Source organism: Rhipicephalus microplus, chromosome 8 (assembly GCF_043290135.1).
Source record: "Rhipicephalus microplus isolate Deutch F79 chromosome 8, USDA_Rmic, whole genome shotgun sequence".
NCBI classification, from domain to species: domain Eukaryota; kingdom Metazoa; phylum Arthropoda; class Arachnida; order Ixodida; family Ixodidae; genus Rhipicephalus; species Rhipicephalus microplus.
The window spans coordinates 118502972-118516111 of NC_134707.1; the positions used below are offsets into that span (position 1 = coordinate 118502972).

The following is a 13140-nucleotide window of genomic DNA, read 5'->3' on the forward strand; positions in this document are numbered from 1 at the left end:
ATCGTTTTTGTCACTTTTCCAACTGACGTGGCGGCTGTTCTTCTTGTCCTATATAGTTGACTTATGTGTCATTGAAAAGCTTAATATTTGTACATTTTAAACATATCTATTAAAAATAAGTAAGCTTTTAGCATTTGGGTAGGGAGAGCCAAGAATAAGCGCTAGTTACATGGTTTGGTCTGACTGTGTGTCAGCAGTGACCATTTTCTGAAAAATCTGCTCCAGATACAGCACTGTTCTTTGCGCAGAACATTTAAGACATATTTATCTATTTCCTCAACGTAGCAAATTATTCTAGCACTTTTACTGTATTGTTGATTAGCTTTTGAAAATAGCCAAATTTAGTAAATGTCGATGCGGACTATCCGGCACCTATTCGCTAGAGAAAATTCATTTTTTGGGTGTATATAGAGGATGGCATTTTTCGTTTGAGTGCTCAATTTTATTTATGTACGCCCGCTCGCTTTTTAATTATATTGATCTAAATTGTCCAATATTGTCATTAGATAGACCTACCGTGGCCCATTTTCGCGGAGAACTACTGAAGTTCGTTAGCTGAATTTGCACGTGGATAAACTAGAACCCCTGATCTATTTCCTCAACGTAGCGTTTTTCAATAAAGCAAGCAGAAATACGAAACAAAGCTCGCAAATTGTCTTAATTTATCGTGCCGTAAACATCAACAAAATCGTTATCTTGAAATAGCGCTGAAATCTAAGCATGCATAGCCTAAAATATAACAGTTACTGTCTCCTGGTATACTTATGCACACAAATCGCACACAAGAACTGCAGGAATATTGAGAAATCTACATTATTCCTATCCCTACAACGATGATGATGATGATGATGATGATGATGATGATGATGATTAAAGGCCTCCCCTTTGAATCGGGGTGACGGCATGCGCCATCTAGCCTACCTTAATAGTTCGAGTTTAAATTCTGTCCCTCAACTCGGATGTCTTTTTAATTTTGCCCAGCCGCTACTCTTGGCTGGGATGTTATTTTATCGACTTCTCTGCTTTTCCTCCACCAATACTCCAGCCGCTGCTTAGTAATACCTACTGCTGACCAGTTAATGCTTCCATCAACCGCGAAGCCCAGCGCCTCAGGAAGTGTGACCTTCCCCCCATTTCTATCCGGCTGAATCTTTTGGCATTCCATGACTATGTGATGCCACATCCAACACATGTCTCATCCTGTGACGAATATTTGCTCCTGTAAGTTAGAGTTCTCAAGCAGCCAGCCCGCGCCTCAAAGAGCAGTGCACTACCTTTATTGTTGTCATAAAAGTTCTCTTTCCGGATCTCTTGTTTGCTTGCCTTGTAGATTCCCAGCGATCCCTTCTTTTCCATCCTCTCTTTCCACATGAGCGTCTCTGTTTCCCTCACTTGCTTTTTAACTGGCCCCCTTTGCTTATTTGCCGCGGTCAAGTTATATTTAGTCGCCAGCTTTCGCGTCCTCTTCCGCCATTTGGTGTCCACACTTTTCAGGTACATGTATCTGTGCACTCTGGCTGCCCAGTTCTTCTCATCTAAATGTCTAAGTCGCTCCTCAAACCGTATTTTACTTTGTGCTTCCCTCGCCTCAAATGAAGCCCAACCCATATCGCCTTGTACAGCCTCGTTTGTAGTCTTACTGTGAGCTCCCAGAGCTAACCTGCCGACTGCCTTTTGGTTAGCCTCCAGCCCCGACAGGATATCTGACTTTAAGCATAATACGGCATTAGAGAACGTGAGCGCCGGCACCATTACCCCTTTCCAGATGCCTCGTACTACCTCGTACTTATTGTGTCCCCAAAGTGCTCCGTGTTTCATTACTGCTGCATTTCTGCATTACTGCTGCAACGAAAATCTTCCCCTAGCGCCACCTAAACAGAAATAAGGAAAGCGCTGAGTTTGAAGGTTCCCTGTCTCCCCGAATCCGGCGTGCAAAAACATTTTGCCTCAGGAAAAAACGTCTTTTCTAACTTCAAACCATGCACCGTCATCTGTAAGCCTTCCTCCCCTCAGAGTCTCATGAGGCTGCGCGGTACCGCGGGAGAGCGTGAAAACAGGTGGGCAGTATCCTCCGAGAGGATGGGGTGAGCGTCTTCACGGGAAAAGAAAAGCCAAATTCTTGGAAAGCCCCTCTTTTATGTGTGCACGTCTTTGTCGCCCTCCTCACCCCCCACGGACTATAGCGAAAAGCGAGGGCTGTGCGACGACAGTCAGAAGAAAGCAGAAAAACGAACGACAGACGAGCGATACGAGCGAACTGAGCAGACGTGCGTGGGTAAGGTATTTGTGAATATCTTTTTTTTTATTGTGAAATATACGAAGCTTCAGACGTGCTGCGCTTGTTGGTATGAACCCATCACAACAAACAGCACAAACACGAAACGAGGCACACCTACAGGAATGAGATGAAGTCTGTTTTGTACTTTCTGCGTGTTTATTTCATTTATTTACTCTGGGGAAAACTATGGATGCGGCAGGAGTTGAGGACGCGTGTTCGCTTTCCGCCTTTATATACGACAAGCGCACATTTCCATAGCGCCGAAATGCGCGAACACCAATGTTCTGGACTACCCCATGACGGCGCTCCTCATAATCACTGCAAACTCGCTCTAAGGGGACGCGGGCGCTTGCAAACTTTTTTCTCGGAGTCGGCTGTGAATATCCGTCATCGGTTTCAATAAACCACAAAACCGAGCAATATTTATTCCGTTGCTCACTGCATAAACTGGCTAAAATCATGCTACTGCCTGAAAATCTTGCAGATTTTTCAGCCAGTAACAACGAAGCGAAGTGGCATGAAATTTGCTGAATGCACGGCGTGGTGTAAGAAAGTACTTCGGTGCGGGGACAGCAATGAGGCACCAGGGCTCTTTTTTTTTTTATGCTTTGAAGCACCCGCGACAAGTGAGGTCCTTCAGGGAGGCAGAAAGGCGGATAACTTTTGACTATGCTCCCACTGAGCAGGTCTGGTGGGGGAGCGGCAGTGGTGAAGCCCATCTATATTTCCTATGCACTGAGGGTTTATGCCACTCAATCTAAGGATTGCAACGTCGAGTAGAAACTTGTTGGTTTTCTTCAGTGCCAGTGTACAACACCATGCGACAAGGCACCTTGCCGACGCTTTCGCCTGAAGGAGAGAGAGAGAGAGAGAAAGGCAAAGGAAAGGCTTATATGCTACCCTACACGGGGAGGGGGAAGGGGAGAAAAAGAATAGAGAAAAATGTCAAGGGCATGCGGCACCTGCTGACAATTCGTCATTGGGAAGTCTGGCGTGCGGAGAACTGTCAATGCGTCAAGATAGCAGCTCCTTGACTCGTTAGCGTGAGTCATAAGGCTGACGAGTAGAAATAGCCGATCTTGGACTTACGCCTAGTAGCTCGAAAAGAACAGAAACGTTTCTGAAAAGGATAAGTTTATAAGAAAGTGTGGTGACATCGGTGTGCATAAAACACGTTTACATGAGTGCGAAACATGCGCTTCGCATTCATGTAAGCAGTGGAAGGCGCATTGCACAAATGCGTAGAAAATGGGCAGTTTTGCAAGTGCCGGTCGATTCACGGGCCGTAAATCACGATGAGGGGAATGGTGGCCCCCCGTTGTGCGAACTTCGTGCGTCCCTCTTTCGCTATAAGGAATTAATATTAGCTCAAAAAAACAAAAACCCTCGAGAAAGAAGTGGGACGAAGCAGAAATGTCGGGAGGTGGGATATTCCTGCCTTTTGCCACTCCTTTCTCAAATCATTGTTATTTTGCTCGCGCTAATATGTACCTATTTCTATAGTGGTTGATCGCGCAGAAAATTGTGCGAATTTCTGTTTCCCATGCTCGAGGCACGACTAAGCTAATGAGTTATTTTTTTTAATTCTTTTACATAAACCAACTCGCCCAGCTACAAGTCGCTGTAATCCGATACTCGCTCGCTGTAATCCGACACCACATGGTAGCTGCGGCGTACAGAAGACGAGAGGTCCTGCAAACGGCGTCGCATCACCTTTCCGAAACGCGCTTGCAAAGTCGATGGGCTACTCTGGCATTCGTGTAAAATTGATTACAGCCTGACAGCTCGAGGCAAATGCCAGTCAGTCGGCTGCCAGCTGGGGCGACTAACTAACTTCATTCAACAAGAGGGCGGCACGCCGTCTCCACGGTTGTTGGCAGTGGGGTCCAGTTCGTCTTTCCTCGATAAGAAAGCATGGTTGCGTACAGCCGGGCGTCGACAGTTCGCCGTAAGCCGGCACGGCACGCACAGCGTTTATACGAATGCGACAACTGGCGCATCACGACCATGTAAACGGGGGTAATGCGCTAGAAAGACGTATCGCACAAATGCGCCAGGCAGGTCTGGATTTCGAGGGGTAAGTCGACCCAGAGCACTTTTCACGACAAAGGAACGCTGACCACTCGTCGTGTTTGCCTTGTGTGCACTTCTCGCACACTGCAAGACAGCTGCGAGGACAGAAAGCAAGAGCTTCTCGGGACTAAAGTCCGCTAAATTTTTCTCTTTTACCTAAGTGTGAAGAAGAAAGAGCATCGTTGGCAAGCAACATTGCCACCGCTTGGGTACTGGGTGCTGGGCTTCGCTCGCTCGGCTCGTGCTGATCGTCGCCGGCATCTGCTTGACCGTTGCTCTTGCACGATCGTGTTTCTTCGTAGGACCACCGTTCCAACAGTCGCCAATAAACCCTTTTTCATAAGTAACGACAACTGCCTCCTCTCCCGACCCTCTCTCACACACAGCCGGTGTCTGCCGCCATGTGCTTCCTAACTAGGCAGACTTCCAAAGCCACGTACGTATAAGTAAATTAGCCACGCGCCTATCAGTGAACAATGTGCGAACGCGACGCGCCTTTCTCCTCCAGCTAGTCCCCCGTCAATAGTGAGCGAGGAACGCGTTTTACCAGGTGCTTCCATGGGAAGAAGGGGTGCCCAAGGCGACACCAATAACACCTGAATAGTCTAGATGGCCTCGCACGAGGGCTGGAGATGTGGAATAACAGCCACTATGATAGCCTGAAGGTGCGAGGCAGCATGACGAGGGGGGAGGCGGACTGAGTGAGGATGAAGACGGACACAAAAATGCGTGCTCAGCACGGAAGGCGACAGTGCTGTAGTAGCGTGAGACACTAGAGATAGAATGCATTTCTGCCGCATCCTCTGGTGTCCATGCCCACATAGAGGGCTTCTTTAGAGTTTGCTTAGCGTGCGCTGCGAGTGCCTGTGGGAGTACCTGCAGCACGAGTGCCTTGCCGGGCTTCACATGAGTCATGACAAATCATAAGGATAGAGCTTCACGGAAGAGGAAGAGAGCCGCCATCGCGACATGTCGAGCACGGGCAGCAGCTGCATTTTCACACCATTCAAGGTAAGACCATTTCGATTATTGTGGTTTCTTTTGATAATAAAAGCGCGCAGCTACAGCAGCGAAAAGAAAAAAAAACATTATAGAAGCCTATTCTTGATACGGTGGCGAGCTCGTTTTGTACCCCAGACGCAATGTGGGCTCCGTAAAGGAAGGAAGGAAGCAGAAGGCAAGTTGTCACGTTGTGGGCGACATTCTTTCTATGATCAGCTTTACGTTGCCAGCTACACTGCTATACTTTGCTCTATTTTATGTTGGCATGTTAGTTTTGGCGGCTATATATGTACAAAGATGATTCGTTAGAACTTCTGTTTTACGGCTTCAGGTGAACAAAACTGTCCAATGCTATAGCCCGTACTTTGTCGCTGCAGCGCCTTTAGGTGCGTGTACAGGACGCTGGACACGTAGTCACTTCTAGATAATGCGCGCCCGTGAGAAGAAAGTGCTAAGATCTACGGACGTGTGGAGTCTATAAAAAGCCTTGTTTCTTTGTGTCTCTGAAATGTCGCTGCCGTGTATCAAAAGGCTAAGGGTAGGTGCTTCTTAGCGCTGTGACGAGAGGTCTGGGCGAATCAGGACCTACAGCACGCTGTGTGTACGTCACAACGCTCCTGCTTGCGTGTTTATCTGCTTGGGTGCCTTTTATTTATCGTGACCTTGTGCTCCGTCTATCTTTCTGACCTGCACTTGTCCGATCGAACAGCATATTTGCGGGCGGAACATTGAGCAGTGGTGGCATTGAGCAGTGGTGGATTTTTGTCTGATGCTGCTTTTTTCGCAAGCACGCGGCGTGCTTGAGAGCTGAGCACTGTAACTGAGAAAGTGTTCTATAAAAGCTAGACTGTGTTCAAAGTAAAAAAAAAAGATGCGAGATGCACCGAATCAAATGATTCTGTACACACGAGCGCTTATCCCACAGCGAACGGACACGCGCGCACACAGCGTGTCACATGCCCTATCCGCCCAACCATCCTCTCAAAACGCTATGACGCACTTGTCAATCCATACAATCCATAATGGTTCATATTTTATCCCGGCCACCCTTTTCTACCGTAAATATGCTTTTTTGGAAACAAAATTATTTAATTTATATATTGATATATTGATTGATTGATTGATTGATTAGGTTCAAGGAAGGCAGCACAAACACCTGTATCGTCTATCTTGCCTTTTATCGACATTCAAGCAACCCATAGTAGACGACTGTCGGGAGAAATTCTTTTCAGTAATTATCCCGACTGAGAAAATTATCCCTTTTATTTTGAGTTTTGCATCGGTCCCTCACCACACCAGCTTATTATTCATGCCAGCTTTGGAAGTGTAGTTGCTACGATCCCTGTGCATCTGGTGCTAGCTCACTAACCACATTATGTACTTTCCTGTAAAATTTTTAGGAAGGCGAATTCGCCGGAGAGCAACAGACCGCAACGCCAAAGCGCCGCCTGTACGCCATGCTTGGACGACAGTGGTTTTGCCAGAGAGGATGACGCAACGTCTGAATACTGGGACAATTTCGGCATCGTCGAGGAGTCGCTGCCGGGCCTGAGTCTGGAGACAAGCGTCACAACTCAGCCAGAGGAGCCGATCATCACCGGAAGACGAGTTGTGTCGCTGGCCCATTTCGTGAACGCTGTTCGTAGTCTCGACGACCACAGCTGTCCTAAGCTGACTGGACGTTTTGCACTCGTGAAAGAACGGAGAGTGGGGCTCTGGTCGGAGCTCACTTTTACCTGCAGTGAATGTCAGGAAATCAGAAAGTTGACGACTGACCCCGTCACAGAACCAACGTCCCTCACTGACAAAGCAAACGTAGGAGTCAATGATGCTGCTGTTTGGGCATTCATGAGTATCGGATCGGGCCACTCGCAGTTCGAGGAAGCAATGGCAGTCATGGAAATTCCTGCTATGAGCAAAGGGGCTTTTCTACGCCGGGAGGAGTCCCTGGGAAAGGTAAATAAGCTGATAAATATTTATTTTCTCTTTCTGAAGACGATGGAGGATGTACAGCGCTTTATTTTTAGTAAAATTCACGTGAAGCGACAGTGGCACGTGCATGGCAAGCGTTTTGAACGGGAGTACGGCACGATGAGAATTTCTCTGCAACATTTCGTCGTATATAATGAAACGATGATGTTAGGATTACAAGTGAGCCAGTAATCGCCCTGTCTAGGCGCTCACTCGCGCATTGACGCAATTACAAAGTGCGGCATCGCTATTGTGAAAACAATTTCGACGTTGTAATCTGCTGTAATTTTTGTTTTGTTGCAGTGCTGGAAAACCGTCCTTTTTGACCAAATGATAAAAGCCAGAAAAGAAGAAAAAAAACTCGCGGAAGAAGCTGGGGCTTTCTGTGAAGATGGCATAACCCCCTATATTACAGTGATTGTCGATGGTGGGTGGTCACACCGCAGTCATGGACACCGGTATTCCGCCAACTCTGGTGTCGCTGTGATTATAGGAGAACGCACGAAGAAGCTCCTCTACCTAGGAGTACGAAACAAGCTGTGCAGTACCTGTGAGCACTATTCTAGGACGGGAAAGGGCAAGAAAGACCATGTGCGCTACAAGAATTGGAACCAAAGCTCAGGGGCAATGGAGTCGGATGTTATCGTTGAAGGCTTCCAGAGAAGCGTGGAAATGCATGGTGTGGAATACCGGATATTCATAGGGAACGGGGATTCGTCCGTTTTACATCAGATACTCACGAAAGTGGAGTACGGGCGCTTTGTAAAAAAGAGGGAATGTGCAAACCATGTTGTGAAATGTTACACCACTCGGCTCTATGGCATAGCCAAAGAAACAAAGGGCAGTTCAGCTTTCCTAAGTGGCCCTAGATTTAAGCGGTTAAAGAATGGTGCACGGAAGGCCATAAAGCACTACGCAAACATTCTTAGAGATGTACAGGGTACTGCACAAAAGCAGCGTGCCCAGAAAGCCGACCTTACGTGCCAGCTTGCGGGTGACCTCATAAATGGCCTAAAACATGTTTTTGGTTGCCACGACACATGCAAAGACTACTTCTGTGATGGCACCAAAGGTGACCACATTTATGATGGTATGCCTAAGGTGCTACAAATGAAAATAGTTACCGCTGCCAATATAATTGCCGAAAAAGCTGACCGTCTTGTGACAGATGATACAAGTAATCTTGCCGAGGCAGTCATGGCACTGGTAGCCAAACTATCTGGTGGTAAACAGATCAACAGATGTCAAAAGGGCTCTTATGAACACCGCTGTTATTGAGCTGGGCTCAGCTTTCAGCTGGGGCCACAGTGGCACTGCACCACATCCAAGGCTGTAACCTGCAAGAGCCCCGCAGCCGTCTTGAAGCGCTACGCAAGCAAGAAGACGGCTCAGAAAGCAAACAAAGCGTCTCTCAGAAGGAAACTGTTTGAAGAAAATGGCCACCAGCAGCATAAGCGCAAGGAGTCTACGGTGAACGACTCAATGCTTCATTATGGTCCGAATTGCCAGCAGCCAGACATGCCACCAGAGCAATATGCCGAGAAAGAACGGGCTGTTTTAGCAAGCCTGCAGGTGAATGAGAAACAGCAGATTGAAATTGAGAAGGCTACTCGAGGACAGGCTGATAATCCTACATGGCATTTTGAAAGAAACATGCGCCTAATGGCGTCGAATTTCTATGCAGTATGCCGAAGGAGGGAGTGGACACCGAGTGACACGCTCGTGAAGACCCTGCTCTATAAGAAAAATTTCACCAGTGCCGCTCTTGAGCATGGAAGACAACAGGAACGTGTTGCACTCCGGTTATACGAGCAAGAAATGGAAACTGCTGTGCAACCTTGCGGGTTATTTGTTTACCCAGAGTACGGATTCTTGGCGGCGTCGCCAGACGGATTAATTGCGAGCGACGGTATCGTGGAGGTGAAGTGCCCATTCACTGCGAAGGACATGGAGCCATCCGAGGCAGCTAAAAAGTACAATCAAAGGAGCCAAGTACACGAACCATCCAAATTGAGCTGCTCTCATAACTATTTCTACCAAGTGCAAGGCCAGCTGCATATCACTAAAAGAAGTTTCTGCCACTTCGTCGTCTGCACGTCGAAGGGCATCCACGTACAGCGGATCGAAAGAGATAATGACTTTTGGAAATTCAGAATGCTTCCACAACTAATCAGATTTTACAGAGACTGCATGTTACCTGAAATTGTAGATCCCCGTACTACGCGCAGCATACCCATACGCAGACCACAGTGGAATGTGAAAGCAATTGAGTCACGCCAGCAGTCTAAACAAGCTTCGATGAAGAACAAGGAGGCAAAGCAGAGTGGCGACTCGGACATTTTCCACAGCCTTGAGTCGTAGGACTGCTGGGCGCGTGCACTGTCAAGAAATTCACCAATTGTGACGATGCTCTCTAATGGTGATTTTGAGCGCACTTTCGTGTTGGGGCAACGCCAAGTGCGTCTGTAGTTTCGGCCATCTGCAGTTGTAGCTATTTACATATTTCCACGCGAATTGCCAGTGCTCGAGCGTTACGCATACCACTTTGTGCATTGCAGGCGTCGCGAACCAAGCGAAATGCCGAGAGCCCCGTTACGACAAGCGAAGCCAGCCGCAGTGCACGTGCCAGCCCTGCACGCGCGCGAGCTGCTACCGGGGGGGGGGGGGGGGAGGCTAGCGAGCGTGACGGAGGAAGAAGGCGAGGTTAGAGGCCAGTGGCGAGTGACATCAGCAGACTCCGCGTTCGCTCTCTTTCGTCCTTGTTCGCTCTATTGGTTATGCCGACGACGCCAACAGGCGCCGCCGCTCAACGCAGCAGTATGTGCGTAAGAGCTTCGCTCTAAAGAACTGCACATTAGGAGAACGACCTTGTATATATCGAATGGCAGATGCAGGCTCAGATTTGACGATAGCAAAGACTCTTTCTCGAACAAGCTATCAGGTAGCAATTCACTTCTTTGTGTCGGGTGTGTCATCAGCCATTCACGTGCGTTCTGCAGCAGCAATGACCGAGAGACATGACCACAGAAGCGCCAATGAACTTTTGTAAAAAGTTCGTGTGTGATATAGGATAACGGAAAATACTAATAAAACATACACCTTCATTTTCTGCTGTCACAAGTTCGCATCCGAAAGTCGTGATTATATGTACTTTTGCTTTGTGCGATTTCACATTTCTCTGAATGTATGCGTTGTAGTTCTGCGGGCTTTTGTGTGTGTGTGATGTTCAGGTGTATTCGTGGCTGTAACCAAGTGCTACCGACGCTCGTTTCGTACTAAATAAATTGTCACAACAACGTGTATTGACTCAATCTTGCTTACTGCGTGACAGCCCTTCATTGCATGGCATATACACAACACTAAGACTCGTTGCTTGAAGATATGTTAGCCGACATAGTTATTTGAATTGACCAATCATGCATCCAAAAGCCTTATCCAGTGCGACAAGACCTTTTCTTCAACTTCTTTGCAACTATTGTATTTGTGTACCCATGTTTTTGCCTTGCATGCGCTTTACGAACTCGAAATGGGTACGACATAGAAGTAATACAAGCAGCGGCTGTGTAGAAAGATGCATGGGAGATGCACTGTACCATAAGTCTTCCGCTCCCTTGTTGCACTCCTGGGAGGTTTGTGTGAATCCGCCCCAGTTTTCATCATGAGATGTTTATAGAGCTTGAGGGAACGGCCTCGAATCTACGAGCTTGCAGTCAATAACTGATTTGGGCGAAACGATCACTCTTCATGTTATTGCCACGACCTTTACAGGAAAAAAAAAAATGATGTTGAAATAGCGTACGCGAATAGAGAAGTCGTTCCTTGGACAAGGGAATAACGCACCTGGACCATTCAGGCTACGCATGTGCGAGTCTCGCTCATATGACACACAAGAGGTAATTGCTTCATTTTCGTCATAAAAATAGTTTGTCGACTAGTCCGATTGTTTGCGTACGGCAACGTGATAAATAAACGCTGCATCAACCAAAACATGAATTCATAGTAGCCTGCTGAAGTTTCAATTCTAATGAAATAAATTACGCTATGTATAGTGGGGAAAACTAATGATTATGCAGTCGGCATGTGTTGGGCACCGTGAGTCACAGCGGCCGCACTTCTTAGCACGCGATTTGCCTAACTACCCGTTTTTTTGTTTTTTTTTTGAAAATTTGGAAGCTTAGGTCATACTGGGAAGGAAGTATACTTAGTCAAATATAATTTGCCTTCTCCTGTCCTACCGAACCGCATCATGCTCCAGCAACCCCAATTATTTGTAGAACGAACTGTTCCGTTGAACCTCGCATGAATACTCATAGTCCAAGTTTTGATCTCCATTGTATACATTGTTGTGACCTCCGCGATAGAGTTTTTCACTCAACCCCGCATTCCGGCACTGTATGGAACGTAGAGCAGCTGGCCAAGCAGGCTACGCAGCCTACATGAGGGATCTCTTGAAAAGCAGCGACCGCAGGGGTCAGGGGCTAGTGAGCATGGAGAGAGATGGAGGTGTCGTTGAAGGGGAGAAAAAAAAAGCCCCTGCTCAGTGCCTCATTTCTTCGAACCGTGTCAGCGCGATTTGCACCCCCTCGTCATGCAGTGTGGCGCGCCGGCACACGTGTGGCAGTTCACCTCCGAAATGTTGGCCTTCCAGTCCTGACTTGGTGGCGCCGTCTGGTATTTTTTCCAGAACTACTCGCAATATGGCGACAGTAGAACCGCCACCTTCAGCGTTAGTTTGTGTCAATAAACGGTTTTGCCAGCACCTGCGGAGACCGGTTTTGGGAGCCGTTGCGAGCGGACGCGCTGCACATGCGCTCCTGCCTCAACTTTCACCAGAGCCCTATATTTCGACCGGATCCTCTCGATTTCCCCCGCTTTGCATTCGGGATGGTCAGCCGCCCACTTTGATCTCACCTGACTGTCGCTAGCCCGCCGGGATCGGTGCCACGATCCGTGCTGTTTTCTTGTGTGCCCGTCGGAGCTAGGCCTACGCCAGGCCTCGCCTCCGTGTGGTCACCGCTCGCCTAGCCATGGAATACCGCGTAGATGGCACTGATATCGACGCAACCGAACTCGGAAATGGGGAATGGGAGACCGTCCTACGTCTCCGAAACAAATACCGCCCTGCGACGGCTGACAACTGTCTCCAACGCCCAGCAAGCTTTATCGGCCAATTGGAAATCAGTGGCAGCGACGGCCGCCGAACCGTTGGAGAATCGCAAGATGGGACGCCGACGCCTTCAAGGCCGTCTCCTCCACCAGCTCCTCCTCGCCATTTACGACGCGCGCCTCTCCCGCAACCCTCGAGGGGAGACTTCAAGGTCGTTGTCCGACCCCGCGGCGGTTTGGACGTAACCAAGCAGACCCCTCGCACGCTTCTAACAGCAATCTCCTCTACGACAGCAGTTTCCCTGCAGGAAGCCCTCGCCCAAGACCAGTTGCGGCTACATCCGACCAACAATACCTTCACACTCAGCACCCCTGTGGAGGCTCGGGCGCGGGCTTATGCCGAGCTCACTTCCATCTCTCTCGGCACTAGCCGCACAGATGTCACCGCCTACCTCGCTCCTCCCGACGATGCCGTGCGGTGCATTATTCACATGGCCTACAATGATGAGCCACACAGAGAAATTTTGGAGGGACTTGTCCCTTACAACCCGGACCTCCCAATAATTGATGCTCGACCATTTGGGAAAAAGCGATCCGTCCTCATCACCCTGGCCACCGGCCCTCTGCCCAAAGCTATCCGCTTTTGGGCGGGCATCCACACATGTTTCCCCCATCGACCGAAAGTGGAAGCGTGCTACAACTGCCGCCGC

General features: G+C 48.5%; 2 protein-coding genes across 2 annotated transcripts in view; one reads left to right on the top strand and one right to left on the bottom strand.

The window, feature by feature from the left end:
• The window catches only part of LOC119165906 (uncharacterized), a 139557-nt gene that overhangs the window by 80606 nt on the left and 45811 nt on the right, over nt 1-13140 (bottom strand). The window lies entirely within an intron of this gene.
• Nucleotides 4327-9983, top strand: LOC142769190 (uncharacterized). The gene is made up of 3 exons (XM_075872194.1): nt 4327-4355; nt 6754-7309; nt 7628-9983. The coding sequence occupies exons 1-3, from the start codon at nt 4327-4329 to the stop codon at nt 8600-8602; spliced, it is 1560 nt and encodes a 519-aa protein (XP_075728309.1). The 3' UTR covers nt 8603-9983.